Raw genomic sequence first — 27709 nt, 5'->3', positions numbered from 1 at the left:
CCCCTCTTTCGCTGTAACACGGCAGCAGGTAGGGGGTCGACTATTGTATAAATATCCCACCGGCACGTTGCTTGATATCAGTGCTCTCAGTGCATCGTTATCAACGATCAACTTCTCTCGCCGACATGAACACGGTGCGTACAGCAGAGCTCTCTTCTGAGACAACAGCTAAGCTTTAAGACTTTAGGAATATTTCTGTTTTAAAAAAATGGCACTTGTTATATCGTGAGTGACTAACTTTGCTCTGGGATAGATTTAATCATTGTGAAATTATATACCGGAGTGTTTTTTTACCTCTGGATTCGAAATTTGGACGTGCAGTGTAAAATCTTCAATTTCGAGATTTTACTTTTTTTTTTTGTCATTATACTTTCATCTTCACCCTGGTAGTACCTTAATCTATAGGCAGACTCTTGAGTGGATGAATTTCAAACCACGGATCGCGTAACTGCTTGCACCGTTGTATTATGCACTTACTGAACTTTACTATTGAATCCATTTTTCGTTTTGAATACAGATATTTTATCATTACCGAAAGAAATACATAGGAGTAAATTTTGTTCTTAGCTAGAAAATACTTGAAATGTCAAATTGAAAAATATTCTATAAAGAAGTGCATATAGCCTATCTTAATATTATTATATCTTGATATCCTATACAATACACAAATTTCTATATCGACAGAATGTAATTAGAGACCTCTTTTCTTGGATATATGTAAAATTATTACACAGCATAAATTCAATCACAGTTTCCAGTTACTTTTTACTTAATGTTATGAAATTGCAGTATTGAACGTTACATTTACTTGATGTAGAATTTTTTCCCAAATTAAAATATAACAAATTAAGAGACACACAACAAATTTAGACAAATAAAATAGATCTATTTAATTTCGCTATATTACACAGTCATTTTCAAATTTTGTTTTTGACTCTATACACATAAATAACTCTGTTTAATATCAGTAAATAATTTGTGGGGGAGGGTTATTATAACTACAAATCATTCAACTCAAACTATTATTAACAGCGTTTTACTGTAGATCACAATTCATTAAGTGTCTGTCACATTTAGATATTAAGACATTGTTTATAAATAAGAGACTATAGGTCGGTAGCAAACACTATTGCCTTTTTTTTTAATTTCTAAATTTAACTCACAGTCTAACAACTGCATCTAAGGCAAACGTTACAACCTATAGAATTTCAATCCAGAACACTAGACACAGACTGCAGATGTAAATAAATAATTTAAGTTTCTGGCTTTAAGATGTTCTAATACTTTAAAATAGACATTAACTATAGGAGCTTAAATTATCGTAGTTTAATAATAATTAAATTTCAAAACTGAGGAATAATTGCAGTTTTCAGTACTTGTGAAGATCAGAATTAAACTTTGACTAAAAATACATTACGCATTTGCCATATAATTCCTGTAAGCCATTTGGTTCCAATAATTCACTAAAATACATTCCTAAATATTCGCATATAGCCTACATGTTGAAAAGTTGTGATATAATCAAATTATCTAATTCCAGTGTTTCACCTTTTTTTTTCGTAATTTATTCACATTTGTGAAGAAAATAAACAAATTGTAGATCTTCACAAGAAGCAGTACAACCAGCATAGTGCAAGACAACGCGATGTAAACAAACACTCAGCAATATCACGAGGGAGACAAATCTCTACTTCCCTGTCGAGATTCGAACCTCGACCACTTAGCAAAGAGCACCCTTTATTATACTTTATTAATAAGTTAATCAAATATCGTGCAAAAATGTATTGCAATTGTTTTGAACGAAAGGTTATGTAGGAAAATTACTGTATCTTGGACGGAGAGAACTTCCTTGAAGTACATCCAAAGAACTTGACACAGGTAAGAAAGGCCTTGATTTCAAGACCCGGAGATTCTTATGCAAGCCAATCGTTATTTCATGACTATGCCTATTACGCACTTGGACTGTAAAGGAAGTGAAGGTTGGCACTGAAGACAGATGGCCGGGGACTCGATCACCAGACCGCCTGAATGCCAGTTTCTAGCATAAACATCTCCCACCCAAGACGCTCATATATTATTTTGGCATGAACGAAGTGCAAGCCCGTGAGTTGAATTGCTGATATGTAAGGACATTCATCGTGCATACAAAATTACGAAAATTGATTCCAATACAGCATTTGAATACCACCTTTTGTATATGCTGAGTTCATATACAGTTTAAATATCCATCATCGAATAGCTTTTCTCAGAAACTTTCAAGTCACATACAGTAGATGTTCAGCTTTGTATTCAGACTACCAAAGTGTTCACAGAGTGCAACTCATCTCGTTGTAAGTAGACTATTACAAGGAAAGAACTTAAGTTATTATGAAATTTATATGGACTATCGCTTACAAAAATTTTTACAACTGTTACTTTATGTCAGCCACTAATACACTAATACGAAGATTCATCGTTGCATAGAACGTACGTTCGTGAGTTTGAATCCCGACTAGGGAATGCAAGGTTGTACATTTCTTGTGTTGTATTAAGCGGAGATCCAATGTTATGCTAACACCACGTTACAGATATCCCACTATGTGTCCGTATAGAAATGTGCTAAGTCTCAAAACAGTCCTGATTATAACACAGGTTAAGGCTATTAGGGAACGATATAGTCACAGGAAAATAGATAAAAATAACAGTACTCTTCGTATTAAGTAATGTGGTGTGGATGTTTCATCTTCAAATCTCAGCTGAATTTATCGTAGTTATTCCTAAAAGTACATGCTCCTTGCTGTACTCAGACGTGACCTTTCATAAACATTTTTGTATTTCCACCATAGTTTTTCCTATAACAATAAATGTTTACTCATTTTCAAAACGTCATTCTTGGTTACAGAGCTGGTTGTCGTAATTGCCACTGCATACGAAGTTCGTTAGTTCAAATCCGGTCGAAGACGATAGGTTTATATTTATGGACAACAAAAGTTCTTATCATTCCTTTTTACAGAAAAAAAATAAAAAACCATTTCACAGATTCATAACACGTGAAAGTAGAGAGACTTCCAAGCTATATTATCCAACCGTGTTTTCAACCACATTAAAAATTTAGCTTCTTTGTCATCGTCCGATCATAGGGGTAATAAATTCCATTTGACAAGCGCACATTGCCAGATTAATAGAATTAACTTCTTTGTCGGCCATATCTACAGGTGTTAGTAGCCAATCATATATACAAAACGCACGTACAAGTCCTTGTGGATGCGAGGAACAACTTATTGCTGTATAGAAGTTACGATCCTCGTTTCGAATCTCGTCCACGGAATAAATATTTTTATTTTCTTATATTGACGCTCAATGACGTGTTGACTTCATGTGCAGAGAGTTACCTTGTCTTAATTTAATGTAAGATCGAGAAAATGCCCGTATAATTATTATATAGTCTTAAAGTGAGATGTACCTCATGCTGTATAGTCAAGATAATTCTTCAAATCCGAGTTGAAAATCAAAAAGTTATTGGATATATCAATATAAATGCATAAATTGTCTTGAATATTCAACATAAATAAATGATTTTATGTCTAAGATGCATTAAATGAAAGATATTATTCAGAGTTGTATTTCATCTTATGTCGCAAGTTTGTGGGGGTGGATTTTCTCTTAATATTTCGGTGTTATCTTATAGATAATTCGTAAGTTTTTTATCTATAATTTCAAGTACAGACTGTTTAAAGACGACGTTTTGATGCGACGATGATAACTCAGCAACTATTATATGACATCGGAACCGAAGTAGTCGAAAAAAACCTAATCCCAACAGCATTGTCTAACATAAATATCACATGTGTAGGATTGCGCTCCATACCATCTGCTGGTAAACAATCACCTAACGGAGCTGTGATTTTCTCGGAAATTTCATCCTTCATCTATCTTCATTTCATCTATTATCTGTATATTTTAGAAATAGCGAAAAATCATAACGCCTATGTTTTACAAATATTTTAAAATATCGACCTCTTCCCTAGGTAATAGGTAATTATTTCAAAGCCTAGTAATTGTACGTATGTGGTTTATAAGAGAGTTCCCCAACATTCGTTGGACCAAAGTGTTTCTGCTAGCAAACTGTTGGAAAATTCTAGTCAAGCAATTAAGTATTGGGAATTAAAATCGACAACTAGTTGCCTTGTTGCACAATTTCACGTAATGTTAATGTCAAGCAGAGAGGTTCCAGTGACCTTTCGCCATACTGTATAAGGTGAAACTAAACAAGAAAGCGATTTCATGCAGATCAACGCATCATTTAAGTGCGATTCTGAGAATACTACCGCATTTATAAACAGGACTGAAACGATGGTAGACCTACTGTTTCATCTGCAAATAACTATTACATTTACTAAATTAGATCTCTCTAATCCTGAAAAATGGAATTCGTGTTGAACAAAATTTTATTTAGGTAAATTTTCTCAATGTATTTCGGTTCGAATCCCACTAAAATCATGGGTTTTTATCTATTGTCAATACAATTTCCTACATTATTTCAGATAAAGTTCCAGAAACATGCTGGCCTTATATTAAGTTAGTTTCACTAAATATATATACACAAAAAAAAACAGATCACATATCTAAAATGTTCGGCTTTTTTTTTAATTCTAAACAAAAAGGAAGTCATGTTTTCTTGACATTAATGATATATCATTGATATCATTCACTGATATCATCATGAACATAATTATCCTTAGCCGCTATAAATATTGTTCTAATAAGACGATTAATGACAGGTGGAACATCTCTCAACACAGAACGATTTACAGCTAAAGAGTCCAGCGAACCTAAGGAATGGACTTTCTCCCTCACGGAAACCAGATGTGAGTCCCTGGCCTTTTATTTGTACAGTGTTATTCCAAAAGATGCCTTGGACCATGGTGAAACAATGTTCAAGGAACCTCCTATTTGTAAATGTTAAGAAATAGAGTTTGGGACGAACGAAAGGGACCAATTCTTGAAGATTCGCGATGATGATGAAAAAAGTTTTTTTTTGTCCAATGATAGGGTCCTTAACTTGTCGTTATTCTTCCCGACTTTACGAGGGGGCTCATAGATATCGCTAGTGATGACAAGCGTAGACCACTTAATTCGTCAGAGACTATCCAGAGTGCACCACAGGCGGTAGGTCCATATTAAACTTGTAATGAGTGATAATGATGTAGAATTTATGGGATGTCACCGCGGAACAGAAGTACCCCAAGAAAACCCACAGACCATGGGCTAGAACGGGATTTGAACCAGGGCGCCTTGAGTTATAAGTCCAGCAATCTAGAACTGAACCACCGTGGAAAGGAAACATCTAATCATACATATATCAATTAAAAAAACGCAAATATTTTTCAAATTAATTAACTACCGAAAATCAGATACAGCGTTTCAACAAAAGCTCAGTTGTATGCATATATTTTTAAATTGCATAGAAGTATTTCGGTGATATTTCAAATACCAGCTCATTTACTTTACAGTATTTTCGAAGTATAATTAATTCTTTTACTATCCAACATTCAAACTTAAAAACCGATATCACGATATGAAATTTTCGAAATTCCCAAACGTAGCTCAGTTAGCTATCTCTATTTCTCTCGCCATATGGTAACAATTCCATTCTCAGCAGCCACGATGACATTTGTCGTAATGCACCTGCTGTGAAACGGTTCGTCTGATTTCAGTCTTCTCCTTCAGTATCATTCCATCGTCGTACGTTATCTCTCTAGGCTTACAGTTTGAAAGATCATTAAATAAAACATACAGCCGTAGGGATATCTATGCTCTTTCCAGTAATCGTATTAGAAAGCAATGTTTTGGTATTATCATTATACTGGAGAATTAATAGTAATTCATAATATATCTCTTTAATTAACCATCTGGTCAAGAGGAACGCCTTTTTTTCACTTCACGATAAGGCAGATAGTGTTCAGTTGAAACATATTCTGAGAAGTTACAATATTTATTTCCGTAAGATACACTATAATTAACTGTGCCTTAAAGTATGAACAAATCCTACGTCTGAATGCTTAGCTCTAAAAAACGACTCGTGTGAAGAGTCAAAGTAAAATGAACACTTGCTTCTTCACTTCAAAATTCATTCACAGTGTTGCTAATCTACAGCAAGAATCTCTTTCATTTTCTCTTTCCATATTAATTCATCATCGCTGTGATTTGCTTTTCAAAATGGATACTATGGTTACAAAAATGGGTTGTACTAAATTCCGCTTAAAGAGAGTTAAAAAACTGCAAAACATTCCGCTATTGCTATTATAAATTTCAGAGAACCATTTTCCTTTTGCACACGTCAATAATGCAAACAGAAAATTACATGTTTAATATATTTAATAACTTAGATTGTAAAACTAAGTACACAGAAACATGAAGTGATTAAAACAAACTTACTCATTATTGTCATTTGAGTAGTAATATGTTCTTGCGTCACAATATCATTATTTAATATTTCCCAGTATTCTTCAAGGTTACTTAAATGTCTTAAATTAAAATAATAAATACAGTCATAATAATTTGAAACTATTATTAGGACTCTTTTTGTGTGGGATATTTTATTGTATCCACACAACTGTGCACCGCTATGGAGTAACGGATAGCATGTCCGACCGTGAAACGAGAGGGCAGGGTTCAAATCCTGCTTCGCACAAGTTACCTGGTTGAGATTTTCTCTCATCCCATACGCAAATGTTGCGTAACTTTCGGCGCTGGATCCTGGACTCATTTCGCCGACATTATCACTTTCATCTCACTCAGACGCTAGATAACCGCAGCAGTTGATAAAACGTCGTAAAATAACCAATTTAAAAAACATTCATACAACTTACTTATTTTCGAATTGGCTTAAAACTTTTATTGAATTCAGTAATGTTACATTATTAATAACTGGTAAAAAATTGTTAAAAAGGTTTAGGTATTTGAAGTTCTAATTAACCTATAATGGATTATTGTAACAACAAAAAGTAAGTTACAGTTAAGGAGTTTGGACAAAACACTAAGTGACATTAGAATCTGGAGACAAAACTGACAAGAGACAAGTCCATCTCTATTACGAAGATACGGTACATTGTATCTGCTCTACTTTTGCTGGCTCCGTCAATTATTGTATAAGTTTCAGAGACTTTATATATTTTTATTATTGTGGATAGTTATTTTATTGTTAAAATACATCATGGTTTATAAATCAATGCCGTAAGCAGTTTTATTCATTTTGTTAGACGTTCGAACTGATTTAGTGGATATAATAAATGTTAATTTATTTCCAATTAAAAATGTTGAATAGTATAACGAAGTTCTTGCTGAATAATATGTTTTTACCATTCTGTGGATTGTTTAGAAGATGTGGAATAATGTAAGCTAACAATATGTAAACATGCGTTAAATTTTGCAGGTAAAGTTGCACGTTCAAAATTTTCTTTCCCATAACACTACAAATTATTGCTATAAATGTGTTCAGTACTTCCTAACGTTCAGATTTTACGACTAAACCAAGAGAATGTTGAGCCAAAAATGGTAAATTTTAATTCACGAACTGTTTGCCACACATGTGTGATCTAGAAAATAACATACTGGCATGTTGAAATGTATTTAATATAGAACTACAAAAATATAGACCTAGGAACAATTTTCAATGTTATCTCCGCAAATAAATATTTTCACACTTATTTAGTGACCATAATACGTAGGTAATGAATTCCGAAATATCTACAGAAGAAATTGAGTTGTCACAAATCACGTAATTATTTTTTTCCTAGCAGAACTATTACATCGAGTAACTGATATACTTTATTTAAGTTTGAATACATGGCGTTCAATTTTTCTTGTGAACTAGGCGAATGCACCGCTGCACAGTAACTGATATGCTTTCGTGCACTCTGAATTGTAGGCGAACTGTGTATTTTTATTGCGAAAATACTGCTGTAAGAACTTTTCAAGTACAGAAGTTGTAAGATAGTACAAAAAATGTCTCGCAGCAGTACAAGGTAAATTATCAATTTTAATTCTGTGTTACGCAAATCCAATAGGGGCCTTACAAGGTTTAACTTTATTGTTAGTAAAATAACTTGTAAACAATTACGAACAGAAATCATCCCGGAAGGAGTAAAATCTCGTGCTCAGGTGAATTCTGGAAGTAAAAATTAGGCGTGATTAATGTAAATATTATTCAATAGAGTTGTTAATATGCACCGTATATAAGTAATTGTGCTTCTTCGAGACACTGTTGCCAAAATTGAAAAAAAAAAACCTTTTAACAAAGATTAGGATATTTTGAAAATGACTCGATGATGAACGAATCTGTAAGTTCAAGTACTCTGACAAAACTTCTCCTGAAAACATTCTGAACAATATTAGTATGCATATCGAAGTATCGAATGCCTACATCCTTTGGTGAGAGATTGTCTTATGAGAAACTACTCTCAATTTTTCAATAGTCTTTCGTGAAATTGTTGAAACAGAATTTTTAAAATGTCGTCTTACATTTAAGATCTACAATTTTAAATAAAAGTAGGTATGATATTAATATTACGTTTCAGTTCAAAGCACTTTGATAGTAGTTCAATGTGTGACCTATTTGTAATAACTTCCGTAACAATTTAAATTTCAATTTGTGGTCAAGATTTTTATTAAGTACTTGTTTTCACTAATATTTCATTGTCTATCCGATTTTGGATATTACCTCCAGTGATAATAATTAATTTTTTAGTCTCACTGATGTACTTCTTCTCCCAACAGATCGCCGTTCTCGTAGTCCTCAGTCTCGCTGCCGTGTGCCTAGCAAGGCCACAGGGAGCTCAGACAACCCCCATCCCCATCATCTCATACAACAACGAGGGAGTCAACTTCGACGGTTCCTACAAATGGAGGTAATATGGCTATGTAATCTTCGAACAATTAATCTCCCATATTTCTCAGTCCTCTAGAAACACTCGGTGAAAAGAATATTTGTACTTATACTAGTTCATTCTGTAACTAAAGTTTCCTTTAATTTTACGTGCTATTCATATCAAAACTAAAAAAAAGGAGATAGAAAAGTGTTGATAACAGTGTAGAAAACTTCAAACAGGATACATCAGTATAGCGGTACAAAATATCATACATTGTCTTCACATTAGTAATTCTCTGTGAATTCTACGTTGTTGGACTATAATTTTTCATTTTAGATGTAGACATAACCGTAATTATAGTGTAAAGCATGCAACTCTCTGTTCTTAAAAGCGGAAAGGTAGAAATAATCCAAACTGACAATTATGTACAGTATTATGTTCTTTTTAGTTATCTGTGTGTCCGTTCTATCACCACAACCATCACCTTTTTCACTGTTATCGTTAGAAATCTCTATTTTGAAAAATCTTTTCACTTGCACATACTTCTATAACCTTTGTTGCATCCCCTGGACCATCATCATCATCATCATCATCATCATCATCACTATCTCGCACCGTATCTTCGTGATCTAAGACTAACGATATAGCATGAGAACTGGTTCGAGTCTCCATGAGAAAATAAATATTCTCACCAAATTTGGGCCAGTGCATGGGACCGATACCCACCCAGAATAATGATGAACTTGGGGAGCTACAGTAGGTAGCGGGGTATCATTGTACTAACCACATGTTAGTTACACTCATATTTGGATGGCCGTTCACCTCTGTGAGGTATGTGGCCGAGAGATCAGCAGTAGGCAGGTGGGTTTTGTCGTCCATTATCTGTCGCGCCACGGATTTTCTCATCACCTTCATTATCATCAGAACCATGATCATCATCATCATCATCATCATCATGTGCACTTTGAGGGTAGATTAACTAAGTCACAAGTGGTGGCCAGTATTAATTATTTAATTATTTCCAACACCACAACCATCGCTCTTCTAGAGGATGTAAATGTTCTTATATATACATGGTAGTTACTACTACTCATATTGACAAGTATTCTTAGTTATTCATTCAACAAAAATTAATTATTTTTCTTCATCATCTTATTAAAATTAAGAATCGCCCCAACCGTTCTCTTGTTTTCCTGACGATCTTCGTCCTTCAGTACTTCCATCTCGCATATCACGCACTATTTGCTACCTGCTAACATGGCCATCCGATTCTGTTTCTTTCCTTATCCTTTGACTAATACATTGCTATCATCTAAATTCCTTACGTGATCGAGTCTTGTTTCTCCCCCAACAATTTTCTCTAAGTATTATGTACATTTCTGTTGTCTCTAGTAATTCAGTTCTTAACAGTATCCTCCATTGTAGGCAAATATAGGTCTAAAAAGCTCGAATCACTAAATTCTAACTTTTGGTTCCTTCCTCAGGTTCTTCCATATTATGTCATTTAAGTATCCAAAGAGACTGGGAGATTTGTTATCCTTAATTCCAGATGTTCCAATAATGAGAACGAACTATAATGAACATGTTGCATATGAACAGTTAGAATTTATGTTCAAGTGAACTGATCGAGTATTAGGTAAACTATGTGCTGGGAAGTGAAATAATGAGAAGGGACAGGACAAAGGCCTATGAAGATAACGCGTAGCACTTGCTTCACAATACCTCGAGGTCATAGCCTTTTCTTACGTTAACATCATTACTGACAGCCTATCACATGGTCTTCCAAACATACAAAAACCTACGTTAGCAACCTTCAATAGACGGTGCAATGCCTGGTGTCACAACAACCGTAAGAAAAGTGCTGGAGTGATGGTATCTACCTAGTTATAATTTAGTTTATTCCTTCTAATAAGTTTGTTTTGACTCTATATTTATATTTATTCATATTGATGGGTTTCCAAATTAAGATAATAAGCCTGAGTGAATCTCCTCACATTAGACTTCCATTTCAGAAATTCATCTGAATCTGTTTTTCTTGCAAGAATTAACTTATGCGAGTAATGCAACATTCCCGCCTTGTATTTGCGAGTTTCGGTGATCGATTCCAGGGACTAGCTATCTGACTTCTATTTTTTTTTTTTTTTTCCCCAAGTCGCTACAGGCGAATACTCGGATGCTACGAATTTAAAGGTTTAATACGCCATGATTCGATTCCCTATTATAATTAACTCTTCACAATCACTTCTCGTCTATCATACAATTAACTAACGCGATGGGTCTACCACCTATCCGTTTATATATTGCACTCTGTAGTTATGATAATGAACCACATCAATGTGGAGAAAGTCGGAAATAGTGTCAACCAAACAAACCATTACGTATAAAGTTATGTGTATAAGATTTATATTTTAATGTTCTGATTTGAACATTTAAGTTCAATTTCTGGTAGTATTAGTTAGTAGTCTTAAATTAACGTTTCAATGAGCTTATTCAGAGATTTAGAAAGAATGATGACAGAATAATATTGAAGTAAGAACAGCAGGGGAAATATATTCAGCACAGATCCCACAGAATCTGTCAGATATCGAATCACGGTTCCCTTTGCTGACAAGTAGTCAGCCAAATATCTTGGATTTATAAAAATATTTACACTCATAACTGTCATAAACGCCAGAAATAGAATGAAAACTTTCAGTGTTTAAAAAAGGAATTCTATCCTAAGCAGCTTTATTGGCATGCATGTACAAAATGTTTGCTCCCACTACATTAATTTTCCAAATCATAAGTTCAAAATTTTCACATATGAAACCATCAAATTTAACTATATATAGGCTACATGTACATTCACACTTTTGCTCCAGTCTTAGTATATTAATAAAATTTACATCACCATTAATGTAATATTATTAAACAAGGAAATAATGGCACGAACATAAAATACGTACAAAATTGAAACGCACAAAATAGTAAAAGTTTTGTTGCCTGAAGTTAATGAGAAGGCAAAACAAAATGTCCTTCACTTTTAAAATAAAAATAAGAACAACTGATGATATAATTGGACATTTTCAAATATTTTGTTCTTTCTTTAACATTTAGATTCATTTGAGCTTTTATATTTCTTTAGACACGTTCCTGTAAATATTAAAACCTAGTTAAAATGCAAATTATGTCTTAAAACCTTAATCGCTCTGACTGTTTTGCAATTTTTTAATTATCACAAACCAAAAACAAGACAACTGTAATGACAGTGCTGATTGCGTAACAATCTGAAATTACAGGACAATGTCAAAAAATTGCCTCGACACTTAAAAAAGTAAGAAGGTATTAGATACAGACCTAATTATGGTTGTAGATTGCGTAACTTTAAATAACGATGTTACGTAAAGTTTCACGTGCTATCATTCGTCAATTTTGTGCAAGTAACTGTTTGTCTCTACAAATATTAACATTATTATTAACAACAAACAAATTTCTTAAATATTTTAATTAAAGACATGCACTATTTGGAAAATAATCACACCAATATAAGGAATAAAAATGGCTTCGCTGATTTAATAATAGAATTTCTTGAGTCGAATTTAAAACTAGATGACAAGTAAGCTGTAAAGTCATATGATTCTCTGAATATGTGAATGTAGCCTTAGATTTCTACATTAAAATCTGAAACTCACTCAAAGTCTAGCCCATACGGAAACGTAGTCCCTAAAATCGTGATTCATCTTCATTCATAAAAATACAATGGCTGATGGTTACGTCCTTGTATTAGCCACGATAATGTATGTATTCACTTTTTCATATACAACTTCATAAATATGATGAGTAATGCCATTTGTTTGTAGTGACTGAGTATATCCCCGAAACTGGTCGACCTCCAAGCTCATAATAATGACAAGGTGAACATAAAGATGCAGAAGTTCTTTGTTGATGAGGTTGGGAACGCGTGTTTATAGCGAGGTCTCCCGAGTCATTACGCTGTAATGAAGGTGAAAACTATTTGTACTTCATGTTTTATCATATTCCTTACTACAAAGCTCATGTCCATGAGAGTACAATGTGCATGAGGAAACACAACTCTCTCAGCTTCGTGCGTAATCGCCCGATAGCTTTCTTCGTTCAACAGTAGGCCTATTAGTTCGTACAACGTAAAATATCAAGACTGACTCAATGTTATAGACAAGTAATCGACTGTAAAAATATTAATGTTTAGGCAATCCGTATTGGAAACGAATATTTCAATAACAATCCCCAGTTCTTCACCTTTGAGTCGTACGAAATGAAAAACACATATCTAATGACAAGAGAGATGCAAGCTTTCCAGGAGAACAAAGCGATAGGGTGAGTGAAGCCCAAACACGCCACTGGTTTATAATGGGTGCTATTCATAGATATTTCGCTAGCCCGCGCTAAGAGCGTGCTAAACTAGCCCCGGCTATCGACTGGTTACTTGTACCGGATTCATATTGTATCATATCGCTAACACTGGTTTATGAATACGAAAAACGTTAGTTCGCTGATAATCCACCAGAAGCCCGCGCTAACAATGTTTATGAATATGGCCCATTATGTCCATTTCTTGTGCTGCTTGTCTTGATAATGATTCTTATCCTTCTGACGACTCAGATAATTTACTTCTTTGGAGCGATCATTTCCTTGAAGATGACCACTAAAATACTGTATATTTCAAGATTTTTCAGGTATTTACCTTCATAACATAACACAGTTACCGATGTAGATAAGAAGATAGGGAATTGGACTCGTCATCGGAGTCTACACTCGGGCGTGGGTTCGAATCCCGCTTAGGCAGATTACTTTGTTGGTTTTCTCCTAGGTTTTCCCGAACAGTAAGGCAAATCTCAGATAAACCAACGGCGAATACTCAGGATTATCTCGTCAAATATCACCTTGCTATCACCAATTCTGGCGACATTAGAGAACCTCGTAGGTGATTCAGTGTTGTTAAATAACTGGTTTAAAAAATACACACGAACATGGAAAACCTTCGCATGAAAATAAAATTATTATTTTGTAATAAATGAATACTTCTTTTAGGAAAAATGCTTAAAAATTGTGTTAGTAGGCCTATACCAGAAGTTAATTCTCTGTTTTGGTTAAGTATTTCCACAGGACACGGGTTCGAGTCTCGGCAAGAAAATAGAAATTTACCTGCCTCCCAAAAGGAGCTAAATATACGTACCTTCTCTTGTATTTGCCCTATGTTGTCTCAAGTGGTGATCTGCAACATGCTAAGCACATGATCAAGAGACTCGCTATTTTATACAAATTTAATATTTGTTCATTATCCTCACGACAGCAATGGCCAAGCACGAAAGTAGATGGATTTTTTTAGTGTATTATTTTATGACGCTGTATCAACATCTCTGGTTATTTAGCATCTAAATGAAATAAGTCCGGGGTTCAGCACCGATAGCTACCCAGCATTTGCTCATATTGGGCTGAGGTGAAAACCCAACCTCAACCAGGTAACTTGCTCCGACAGGGATTTAGAATCCCGGACCACCTGGTTTCGCGGTCAGACGCGCTAACGTTACTCTACGGATGTGGACGAAGGTAGATGAAGGTATAGACAGTATTTAATTAAGTCGTTTCACTATAAGATTTATTCTGAAAAAGAAAAGAAAGAAATCTTGTGATCTATAACTACCAAAATTGTCTCAAAATCTTTTAACATCATACTCATACTGAAATATATCGTGAACTATCGACTTTTAATAGTCTGTTAAGTGTATGATAACAAAGAGCGCTATAATATGCTACATCTTCTTATTTCCACACGAATGAGTTAATTACTGATGTTCTCCTATTACATAAAGGATAATACCAGCACTCGTCCCTATTGCAATATCGTAAGACTTGAATAGTTTTACATAAATATAATAAATATCTTCGAATTTACATAATTTTTCACACTTCTTGTAATAGCATATAATTATTATAAGGAAGACGAGGCACTGTAATATATTTCTTTAATTACTGTCTGAATTACTACGTAACAATGTTGAAGCATAACGACAACATGGGCGTTACTTCATTAATATAATTAACTCAGATTATCGGAACAAATGCCTGTAATGGCACAGTCACGACTAATGCCAAATGAGCATCTTACGAAAGAGAAAGAAAGGATGTGACGAATCACTAAATTGCGTCTTGTAATCGAGATCTTTACGATGTATAAGAAATCATATTAATAAGAATGTCACGACATGGAGCTTCGTTCCTGTCTACCTTCATAAAATGTATGAAGAGTAATGAAACAAAGGCCTATGCCGTTATTACGGGGTTTTTTGATAGGTAACAAAACTCAACCTTGTTTAACATTGTTGTATGACATGTAAAGACTTTGTTACCATCGAATGTTAAGTGTTGAGTCTAATAATTCTGTGTAGCTACTTCTTCTGTAAAATGTTTTACCATATAAATTCCATTTCTTCAGAGTATGATGTGCTGCATTAGCTGCTTTCTACATCACGACATAAATTATTCCTCCATAAATTTTGCAATGAAGATCAGCACCCCAAGTAAAAGTATACAAATGAGATTAGTCATACCGAACCGAAGCCGTACCTCCGCTATGGAAATCCGTAATATGAATGGTATTCAAATACTCACTATAAAGTTTGATACGTCATTATTATCAGTTTTAGTAGATAATATCTACTGAAACTGACATATTATGTTCGCTCCAACATAGAACTGTTATAATATGACATGTTGCATAGTTTTACTTCCATGAAACTAAGACTAAGCTTATTAAAAATCTACTTAATTTTAAAATTTTCAATATTGGTAATTAAGTACAATAAGTTTCAGAATACTGCAATCCACTTTTTCCGCGTCTAGTAGGCCTATCTGAATATTTTTAGAAAAAAAGGAAAAATTAAATTACGATGTGCGACAATAGGAGATAGGTTGCTACAATTCGTTAATATTTTACAAAATACAGAGGCTGTTTGGAGATAATACGTGGTAATGTGGTGATAACGGATCAGTGACGGAGTAACAATGGTAAGAGCAACAGCGAGATTGAAAGAGAAATGTCTTACATCCCCTAGCCCGAAAAAAATCTCACGTCTGTCGAGAATCGAATTAAGGTGTCCAAATAATGCTTAATATAAGATGACAATCCTACACAACGGCCATTGTGTTCAATAAAGTTGAAGAAATAAGGTCACCATATACGTTATCAAAAACATAACAATAACGGCAATAATGTTGTTTCGATAAAATAAATAATTATTTTCATTAACTTATTTCTTGATAAGTGTCTGTGAAATCGACACCTTTTGTAGGCTAAGCAGTGAAGACTCTTTCTGAAGTTCGAACAATAGACTTTGGGTTGGGAGCGTAGTTGAAAATATGAGAGAAAGGTGTGACGTAGTAGTCAGCAATTACTTTTGCATTGTGAAACAAGTCATTAGTGCTTCCACACGTAAAATGCAGCGTACACTCGTATCATTACCAAGTATAGCTTTAAATATCACTACACATGTACTTAAATGTGCAGCATGTTCCGTAAAGCATGAATTTTTAACTTACATCGACCTGAAAGATATGTTTTTATTTTCCCAGGAGTGTGTTAATAGTAATAACTTTATGTAGGAGGCACGTTCAAGTTTCAATATTAATTAACTTAATATATACTCAATAAAACTTTAAGATGAAGATCCAAAGCAAATTTACATACAGTATACCTTATTACAAATTTAACAAAATCTTACGTGTGCGATAGTCTTCTTTCAAGCAATTCGCTCAATTTTTAGAGCAATGACTCAGTGATTTTAAAGATAAATTTAATATAATCCCGAGTGGTTTTTTTCAGTTTCTTTTTACAAATAATGTTGTCTGATTACCCATTAGAAAGGACTTGTAAGATATTGTCTTCAGTCCATGTTATTTTTAACAAATTTAATTACCATGATTGAAATTAATATAGGCCTATTACTATAGTAAATATGTACTTATGTATTTACATTTATAATATATCCTTCAAGTTTTATACACGTTCATATTAATCTAATCTAATTTAATTATAATTCTTCATTTAACAGAGATTATTTAGAGACGATTAAATTACAAGATAGGCCTAACAGTTTCTGTGCAATTGGGGATGACATTGGCAACTAATACAGAGGCACTCGGAAAAACTCGCCTCATATCAATTCTGTTCAATTAAAATCTGCCAGAAAATTTGTGCATTTAATTCAGATGCTCTTTAGTTCTAAATCTTCACGTAACAGATTTAATTATGTTTTTACTTTATTAGACGCTCATTTGTATCTATCAGAAAATCCACTCCAATCTCATTGTCACTCCATTATTACAAGTAGCCTATACATTACGTCGATGCATGTCCTGAGCACATATTTTGATCATTTATCGAACAGAAACTTAGAAAGATTTGCATTGGTATGACATCTGAAGTCCATCTACGATAACATACGACACCGTACTGACAATTGAAAACATATATGCTATAGACGAGTTTAGAACCCACAGTCCTAACTTACACGCACTCTGTACTCTGAGCCTTGGGTGTTGCGCACATTACGGCTGATCAATTGAATTATTTTGCTGTTAAGAAATTCTCGTGGTAATTGCTGACTCAGTTGCATTTGTATCTTTAGGCGATGTTTCAAATTTCTATAACTGATTAGCATTCTGTAAAAAGTATTTAAGTGAAACGTTACTTAGGAACCTGGAAGAAGATCCGTTGTCACAAGAAATTTTTCACGATAATTCAATGAGTGATGGATATTGCCAGGGAATTATATTTTCAACGCTGTAGTATTTTTGTTTAAAATAAAGGCATACGGTCACAATCTCGTGAGTTCTCACTCACGGCATCCAACAAATCATTTCTATTTATTGATACTACTGCCGTTATTTTCTTTTTGGAGTACCTAACAAATTTTCTAATGTACACCATCTGTAATACAGACAAAATGCATCATTTTATGAACTCAGTCAAAACCATACATAAATAGAAGTTTTGATTTATTACAAACCAGACCGTAAAACTAAACAGCTCTTAACGGCAGAGTTTAAAATAATCTTTCCTATTAAAGAAAGAAGTACGCAGGGTACAAAGAGATTTGATAAAAATTGAAGAATAAAAAACATGAAACAAAGAAGTCGAAATAATAATAATAATAATAATAATAATAATAATAATAATAATAATAATAATAATAATAATAATATCGTAAAATATACCAAGATATGAAACCATTCGTGAAAGGTATTCTGAAGGGCCTGAAAGTGATAAATTTTAGGAAACATGACTGTTTTGTTATTCACCCATTTGAAGCTAGCTGTGTAGACAAATTTATAGACAGAGTCGTTGAGCAGGGTGCGACATAGGAGACTGGTCTACGCTACAACCACGATGACATGTTGGAGATTTTGTTGGGATGCTATTGTAGGTCTACAGGGAATCGGAGCTCTTGTAGAAAACCCCTGTGTTACCTGAATAACGGTCTTACCCAATACAAGTCATAAATCGAGGTTACATCGTGGATCGAACCCGGGTTCACTGGATTATGAGTTCAGCGTTCTAACCACTAGACCACCGAGGCTTGTATTGAATTTGAAATAAACAAAATATTTCCTCAGCTACTTCAATAAAAAATACGTTCTTATAACACAAACAATATATGAACGGAAAAAACCATTAGTTTAGTTTTCAAAAGACGACAGCTCTATATAAAGAAATCTCAGTTAATATTGGGTGGAAAGTTTCTTTCGATTGCCACACCTCTCTAGTTTTTAACTTTTATCTTTAGAACGATTTCTTATTTAAAGACATGCATTTTTACAAACATTCTCCACAAATTTTCTATCAAACAATTCATCTGTAAGCCAATTTATTGTGTACTGTCCATTTCATTTCATTACCCGTCCCGTCTGTTTGATATAAACTTCAAACAACAGGTTACTCAACAGGTGATTTAAACAGACTAGATCCGATGTGTTATAAAATGTTACTTAACTTCTTAATTTAACTTATCTTTAACATTCTTCACATACTAATGAAAAAAATAATTTGGAGTAATAAATTGTTTTAATGTAAAAACTAACAACTTTCTCTTCGTAAACTGCTTATTCTATTGAAAATACTTTTAAGTGTAATATCACCAAGCCAAAAATGCTACGAACTACACTCGAAATATTTTAAGATCTTTGAAAGTTTCCAGAGAAATGATGGCTACTAACGAGGTCACTGGACAGCTTGTGGACTAACAACTTGTCTTCCTGTTGACCTCGGAATGAATTTAAGTTCAATAAAACGTTAATTAGTTGGGAAGATGTGGCACTTTACGTAACATGTGAGTTGATTATTTACCGGTACTTCTTAAGACGCCTGCTTTTCATTTATTATATCGATATACTTCCAAGAAACATTTACAATAACAAAGATTATGTAAGGCTTCCTTCAATCTCTTTTCAACTGAAACACATTCAAGTAACCGATAAATTCTCACCACACAAAACAAATAGTCTGTAAGCAATTGTACATAATGCAGGATTTTTTTTATTAAGTATCCCTTATTATCCATACTCTTTCGTTTATGAATTATGGCTACAATTTCACTTTGATTTCATTCTGTGATTTAATTACAGATTTCAGTCATCATTTTTAACGAAATATGACTACATATACTAGATTATAAGTGAAAATAGAGCAATGGAGGAATGAGCATACCAAGGAAACATTATGCATCTTTTCATGCGACTTCGTTCATGGAGGTCGCGACTTCTTAGCCTCCCAGAACAACACGAGTCATGCGCGCTTAAGCAACATTGCCTAGTTTTAATGTTAAGATTTAGTTGCTGTTGGTTACTGTAAGTTAAAAATTACATGCACCCAGACAAAATATCTGTAGCCATGAAGAAGAATCGCGTGAAAAGTACCGCTCGGAAATCTGCTCTACAACCGCTTTGTTCATTACGAACCTCGTAACACCTACCGGGGATCAAATTCTGGCCTATTTTTCTATTTGCATTTATAGGCTCGGGGATCTGAAGTATTCCTGTACTGTGAATAAATATATATTGTATTTTCTTATCCCCTTGGGAAGGATAGAAAAGATGAGTGAATATAATGCCTCAGAATGTCATCATAACAGTAGGTCTGTAGACCCTTAGCAGTCACCAGATTAAGAAACTAACACTCACTGAGGAATCGCATTTCGCTTTTTGGTCCTATATTTTTCACCGGCCGGTTGCCGCAAATATTACAGGTGAATTAGTATTTGACATCACCATTCTCGTATGCTGATCTGTGTCATCATTTTAGGAGAGATGAAACGGAAAGTGTTGGTGGAAATCAATTATTAGAATTAAGGAAAGCGAAAGAACTTCCGGAAAAGCATTCTCCTATTTTTCTTTGCCACATCGTCGAGGTGGAACCCAAGCCCGACCTCCACCCTGAGCAAGCTCTTCTTGTAAGAAGAAACTGATAGTAATGCCATGTCTTTTCCGCTCTCGTTACAGCTACGAGACCGCCAATGAGATCCAAGCCCAGGAGGAAGGTTACGTGAAGAACTTGGGCAACCCCGAACAAGAGACGCAGGTGGCTCAGGGAGGCTATGCCTACACCGCACCCGACGGCACGCGCATCAGCATCACCTACACCGCCGACGAGAACGGTTTCGTCCCCCAAGGAAGCCACCTGCCCACTCCACCCCCAATCCCTGAGGCCATCCAGAGAGCGCTCGAGTACATCGCCGCCCACCCCGAGGAGAACGAGGCTGGCGCAGGTAGCGCACCCCAGCCCGCCTACAAGCAGCCCGGCCGACCATTCTAAGAGCAAACAACGCGAGAAGACGCGAAGACACACTTGATTGAACACGGCCAGAGGCTGCCACGGCGCCAGGTCAAAGGAATATCGACGGTCTCGTAGTTGGGTATTGTTCATTGCAAACCACAAAAAAATGTTAAAAATATTTTGTAATAAAAGCTATTAAGTACAACAGTAAGCAATATCCAATTATGAAATTATGCTACAGCTCTAGTCAGCTGTAGTTTATTACACTCATTTCTTCCCTGTATTGTAAATTATAATCAAGCTCACTTAATGAGACTCGTAGTCTTTGTGACCCATTGGCTTACCACGTCGGCACGTGCAAGCAGCACTCTCCTACCCGACTGATCCACCGTGACCGATAACATTTTGTTTTCCTGTTTCCTCAAGAGATTGCTAACCGTACACTGTATAAAAAATGCCGCCAAAACTATTCACTTGAAAGCTAGTAAAAATAAAACAGTGCATGTGTAAAAGTTCTAATCATAAAACAATGGGTTCAAACACGTTTTCATGAAAGACTTGAATGAAGATTCGAAGTTGCGCTTAAGCTTTTTCTTGTGGCATAAAAGAGAAACATTTCTTACTTTTGTTATATTAGAAGGATCTAGTTCAATTATTTTCCGGCAGAGTGCAGATGTTTCGTTCTTTTGGTATCTAAAATGGTATCCTCAATAGTAGATTCCTCATTTTTAATTTTGTCCGTTATGAAGGAATTCTCTTTGCGTTCTCATTATTTAACCAGCAACTTTCACATTTATTTGCGTATTTCTAGTAATATCAGTGTCATTAGTTACAATAAAAGCAAAGGAAGAATACACATATCTGTACCTCGCCAAAGTTTATATTCTTGTAATATATGACGAAGGAGTACATTAAAACTAAATACAAACAAAATAAAATGTACTTAAATATACCTATACTTCTACCCAATTCCTACAACACTAAAGATACTCATTTGTGATCATACGGTATGATCAATATTTTGTATTTATGTTTTAATGTTTCTGCCCACTCAATTTATTATTTGTACACAAGTTACTGCACTATTTTATAAAGCTTTATACATGTATACAGACTATATTATGTAAAACGTTATTATGTAATAAATATGAAGAGTTTGATATGATAAAGAAAGTTTGATAAAAAAATAAATATATTGCAAATAACGCAATTGTTTTATTCTATTCAGAAATAGACCAAGGTGACAGTCGCAGACGATGTCTGTATTGTAGTCTCCAAGATTTTCTTACCCAGATAAGTATCAAGGTCTTCTAGACTTGTGAAAGAGATATCTGTCCGAGACATGTAAAGATAAAATCATTCCCAATATTAACTAACCTTTCTTTTAAGATATCAGTCTTCGCTAGAAATCTAGTGAAATTTTAAAGTTTACATGCAATAGACTTAAAGGCGAAAATTCTTGTAATTTCATTTGCCAATAGCAGGCATTACAACATTTTACGAGTATATTCTCAAATACCTAAACAATAACTTCATCTCCTTTTTCGCACTTTCTCATACTATAATTAACTTGTCTGCATTTTCACATTCGCTATTCAAAAGTTAAACATATTTCATAACATAATTCATTCTAATTTGTTTTATATTTTACTGCTTTAATTTATTCTTCAGTTCAGTATATATTATTTTAAAAAATAGTAAATTTGTTCTCCATTGTACTCAAGTAGTACTGTAATGACTATATATTTAACAGAACCGGTTTCGATATCTGCCAAGAAAGTGAAAATAACTGCTTGTATAAAATGTGGATTTTTCTCACTATCTTGCATTCTTTTTACTGTAGGACTGAAGTGGTCACCTATTGCCATATCCATCATGACCAAGAAATTCTGCTACTCTTCTATGTGTGAACTTGGTTAAAAACATCTCCAAGAGAGGACAAAGTGAGTGATAGGTTTTTAACCCTGAGGGACTAGTGACTGATGTACTAATGATGATGATGATGATGATGATGATGATGATGATGATGATGATGATGATGATGATGATGACGACGACGACGATAATGATGATGATGACGATGACGATGATGATGATGACTGAATTTTTACTCAAATTATGTTATGTAATGATAGAGTTCGGAAACTCATGTGGAATTTTACATACTACATGCCACTAAATTAGCAGAAAAGTTGCTATAACTTACCTAATTCTGTTAACATTCACTCAAGGATTTTTATAATTACTACGAATTATTTTATAGTTTTCAGTTAATTCTGTCTTTAGCCTATAAAGTCAAGAAGCTGATATATCAATGTAATTATTTTCATATAAAATATCCATAAATGTTTCCGTCGAAATTATAGCCTAGTCATTATATGTTGTTGACCTACAGTAGAGAAAGATCTGCTTAATAAATCCCTTAACACCTCACAAGTGGGAGAAGTACTTTAACAAGCTTGTGTTTCGCAAAGTGTTTAGTAGTGCAAACATAAGGTCTCTGTTATCCATGACCTCAAAAATAAACCTTGCGTGTTACTTTAAATTAAATGTGAAAAGCCAACAAATACGGAAAGGATATGAAGTTTGATACCGTACAGTGGAATAGTAGTATGGGAAATTGTTTTCACTTTGTTCCCATGTATGCTAACGTTATAACAAGTCTCCTATGCTGGTTTCTACTATTACGCCATACGTAATAAAGTTAAAAGCAAACAAATATGATGTAGTTATCATTACGAAGTGCAAGAGCTTATTAATTTTTAGTGGGAGCAATTATGTACTAATGGAGAAATGTTACAAAACTTGATTTTTTAATAACATATCATCATCATCATCATCATCATCATCATCATCATCATCATCATCATCATTGTCGTCATTATATTTTCCTTTTTTTCCTATTTAAACGTCTTCTTTATTCTGCTACCTGCCTTCGCTATCATCATCGTCATATTTCTATCTTTTCTTCTTCAATCATTTCTTCTTCTTGTTCATGTCCTATATTTATTTATTTATTATTTCTGTATTTGTATTTAAATGTAATTAAAATTAAGCATGCATTATAAAGAAACCATTCTCGAAAATTACACGATGGAAGTTCTACGCAGTTTTCAGAAATTCTCTCTCACTTTTCGGCAATTTAGGAAGTATAATTAATTAAACTGTAAACTTAAATCCTCTGCAATACAGTAAGCCTACATATTTTTCATTAATTTAGATTAATGTAAGTGGTTTCCGTATCATCACCGATTTCAACTACTTTCGTTATTTATGTTGAGTAAGGAGAAGAACGTCGGCACTGCTGAAGTCTCTCTGATAAAAAGGAGAACATCGTTCGCTGCACGAACGGAAAATAAATTAATTTAAAAGTAATTGAAGAGTCCACTGAAAAAAGGGAGAATGTCGAATGTATTGCATTTTGCAGGAAATGCAATTTAAACTTTGACATTTCTACTCTTTGTGTGGTATACCAATTCTTCAACACGATGTAGATCTGGAACTATCATCTTTCTTGCAGTGCAACGAAGTGTATTATATTCTACTCCCTTTGATCTATAGTACTGAATCTTCATCTCATTTTTTCACAAATTTACAACATTCCCCCTTTATGCTGTGGACTCTTCAATTACATATACCTTATAAAAGAGAGCAATACCAAAATAAAATTTTCTAGTCTAAAAATCTATTCATTATTTGAAACGATACTAATTATGTAGGCTACAACTTCAGCAAATGATTGCGTGATTATAACGATATTCACAACAGTCGCAGTAGCAGCATGACTATCAAGCTTCAATCGGTTTTCTTTACAGAAAAGTTAGAAAAGTCCCTAAGATCGCAACAATTTGAAATTAATTGACGTAGAGAATAATCTAGTTTCAACTTAGGCATAATATGCAGGCGAGAACAAACCTAATATAACGTGACTGATTCAGAAATTGTTGCATGTTCAGTGTTAACACTTACCAAGTTAATAGATAATGTTGAAGTACTCATTCGGTTATTAAATTATCTGGAGTTGTTACCAACATTTCTAGAAAAAAGTTGTTACTTTTAGAAAAAGACGTCTGAACGTCATATTTTAATAAATAACGTATTAATGAAGACAGCCATTAAATTTCTTCCAAACGAGCAGACTATGCTCGTATCCAGTGCAAGGAAGACCAAAAACCTTTTCCACGGTAGTAATCGTTGTTACGCAATATGCGGGACTAATGTATTCAACTGAGAACATAAACGGGACTCTAAACGCAATCAAGATGTGCTGGAGGTAGTTACAACCTGAGTATAGCAAATTGACAGATCACAAGACTCCGCGCGTGCACTTTCACTCTGCCTAAATGTCACACATAAATCAGTTGCATCACGCGCGGCTTCACCTCTGAGGGTCAGCCTTTGTCCTCGGGTCACTTCTGGGACAGAACCCCTCCCCCTCATCTTCCTCGAATTCCCTTGTTTTACGATCCCATCAGCTTTTATAATTCGTTATGGATGCTGCGGGTTAATCAGATGAAGCAGCGTAAAACACCGCCCACTCATCGTGAGACTTCTTCCTAAATGCGTACCTCACAAATGATTGGCGCACCCTCAAGAGATACAGGAGGAAACCTCAAGTGAATCATAAAACGTTGTGGGAAAAATATTCTTAAAAGTAGCAACTTAAAACTTTACACCTTATCCTTACTCTTCTTCTTCTTGTTCTTCTTCTTCTTCTTCTTCTTCTTCAATCATTGTATCATTTGGTTTATTTTCATCTGCTATGTTACAACTGGCTCGATCGTTCCTGACTGGTGTAACATGTTGAGAAGTCAGCGGATTAAACTTTGTGTATTTTCAGGAAAAAAAATTCAATTAAGTAGCAAATATTTAATCTACCACATCCCTACTCTGTTTACTAGAGATACCTTTCCATGACAACAGAAAAGGATCTTACACTACTGTAATTTAATTGTTCCATTCACCAATCCCTAAGCTTTTCTATGTTTATTGCTGTTTCGGAGCTCCAGATATTAGTACAGTATATCTTAATAAGAACAAATTACCAGTTACATTTTCGAGCTCTAGTTGTTAGGCCTTAACAAGACGAAATACGTCACATTCTGAGCTAGACTTTAATAAGACGAAATAACAAATATAATTAGTATTATTTTGGAGCTAGAGTTACTAGACCTTAATAAGACCAAATGCCAAATGTAATCAGTCATATTTTGGAGCTGAAGTTATTAGACCTTAATAAGACCAAATAACAAATATAATTAGTAATATTTTGGAGCTCAAGTTATTAAACCTTAATAAAACTGAATACCGAGTACAATTAGTAATATTTTGGAGCCCGAGTTATTAGACCCTAATAAGGCCAAATATAATTAGCAATATTTTGGAGCTTGAGTTACTACTAGACCTTAATAAGACCAAATACCAAATATAATCAGTCATATTTTGGAGCTCAACTTATTAGACCCTAATAAAACCAAATATAATTAGTAATATTTTGGAGCTCGAGTTACTAGACCTTAATAAGGCCAAATACCAAACATAATCAGTTATATTTTGAAGCTCAAGTTATTAGACCTTAATAAGACCAAATAACAAATATAATTAGTAATATTTTGGAGCTCGAGTTATTAGACCTTAATAAGACTGAATACCGAATACAATTACTAATATTTTGGAGGTCGAGTTATTAGACCATTATATGGCCAAATATAATTAGTAATATTTTGGAGTTCGAGTTATTAGTCCTTAATAAGTCCAAATATAATTTGTCATATTTTGGAGCTGAGTTATTACATCTTATCATCCTCATCCTCATCCTCATCCTCATCCTCATCCTCATCCTCATCCTCATCCTCATCCTCATCCTCATCCTCATCCTCATCCTCATCCTCATCCTCATCCTCATCCTCATCCTCATCCTCATCCTCATCCTCATCCTCATCACCATCACCATCACCATCACCATCACCATCACCATCACCATCACCATCACCATCACCATCACCATCACCATCACCATCTTTCCATAATCTTTACATTTTCCGTATCTATACTAATAATAAATCTATAACCAAAATTTTTCTGGTAATTTTCGCTTTTTCAAAAATAATTAATGTAAACGTGTACAATTAACCGTCCTGAGACAAAAAAATCACATTTTCGAAATTTTTATTTGTATGTCTGTTTGTCTAGATCAGCGGTTCCCAAACTTTTTCAGCCACGGAGCCCTTTTTGAATCAAAAGTTTCTCGTGGAGCCCCAAAAAATGTTTGCTTTTTAGTTTTATCTGTCTACGTTCTATGAAGCATATTTCACACGATACATAAACGGAAGTATGAATATGATATATATAAAGGAAACAACAGTAAAAAAGTACTGGATATAATTTATTTAAATCTACAAAATGATATTAAGAAGTAGTTAAGATATTTAAAAAATGTTACAATATTAGACTACATGTACACCCGAATTTAATGTGAAGAATGTGCCTGTTTCTTGCGACAGAGTTTGCCAATGCCCGGTGTCATAGAAGTCAGTTGAAGACGTAGGTCTATATCGTCTTCTGTGTCCAAACAAGCTCGATATTTTGTTTTTGTAGCCGTGTACCTCTAAAAGGTCGTTTCACTGAGGTACACAGTACCAAAAGGCAGTGAGAGAAATTTAGCTTTTGAATTTAACATCAAAAGAGCCTCCCCTAACTTAGCCCAAAATTTGGGAAATGGTTTGCTTTTATTATGCCTGACAGTGGCTGTTCGAAACCATGTCTATAAGGACCTCATATCTGAAGTAGTGAGGGCTGCTCGTTTTGACATCACTGAAAATGGATCTACAATTCACTCATATTTCTTTAGAATCGATTCCTGAGTGTCCCTTGGAAAGTATGAATTCATATTTTGAAGCAAATTGTGAAGCTATTCTTTTATTATTGCTGTGAATGAGACATTCATTGTTATGTTTTTTTTTTCTTCTATAAAGTTTGAAGTCCATTAGAAACGTAAGATATTTATTGTCGACGCTTTCTATGTAGAACGCTATCTTTTTCTTCAGTGCGACAATTTCGTCATCAGCATCGA

The 27709-nt window shown here is 34.2% G+C and overlaps 1 protein-coding gene across 1 annotated transcript; it reads left to right on the top strand.

Annotated features, from left to right (window-relative positions):
- LOC138694413 (endocuticle structural glycoprotein ABD-4-like) lies at positions 1 to 21842 on the top strand. The gene is made up of 3 exons (XM_069818107.1): positions 1 to 134; positions 8758 to 8888; positions 20364 to 21842. Exons 1-3 carry the CDS (start codon positions 126 to 128, stop codon positions 20674 to 20676), a joined length of 453 nt encoding a protein of 150 aa, XP_069674208.1. The 5' UTR covers positions 1 to 125; the 3' UTR covers positions 20677 to 21842.
- The last annotated feature ends 5867 nt before the right edge of the window (positions 21843 to 27709 follow it).

Source organism: Periplaneta americana, chromosome 2 (assembly GCF_040183065.1).
Source record: "Periplaneta americana isolate PAMFEO1 chromosome 2, P.americana_PAMFEO1_priV1, whole genome shotgun sequence".
NCBI lineage: Eukaryota > Metazoa > Arthropoda > Insecta > Blattodea > Blattidae > Periplaneta > Periplaneta americana.
This window is presented reverse-complemented; position numbering and strand designations above follow the sequence as displayed.

Coding starts and splice junctions, on each gene's coding strand:
- LOC138694413 (XM_069818107.1), top strand. Junction 8,889..20,363: donor GACGGTTCCTACAAATGGAG/GTAATATGGCTA, acceptor CTCTCGTTACAG/CTACGAGACCGCCAATGAGA.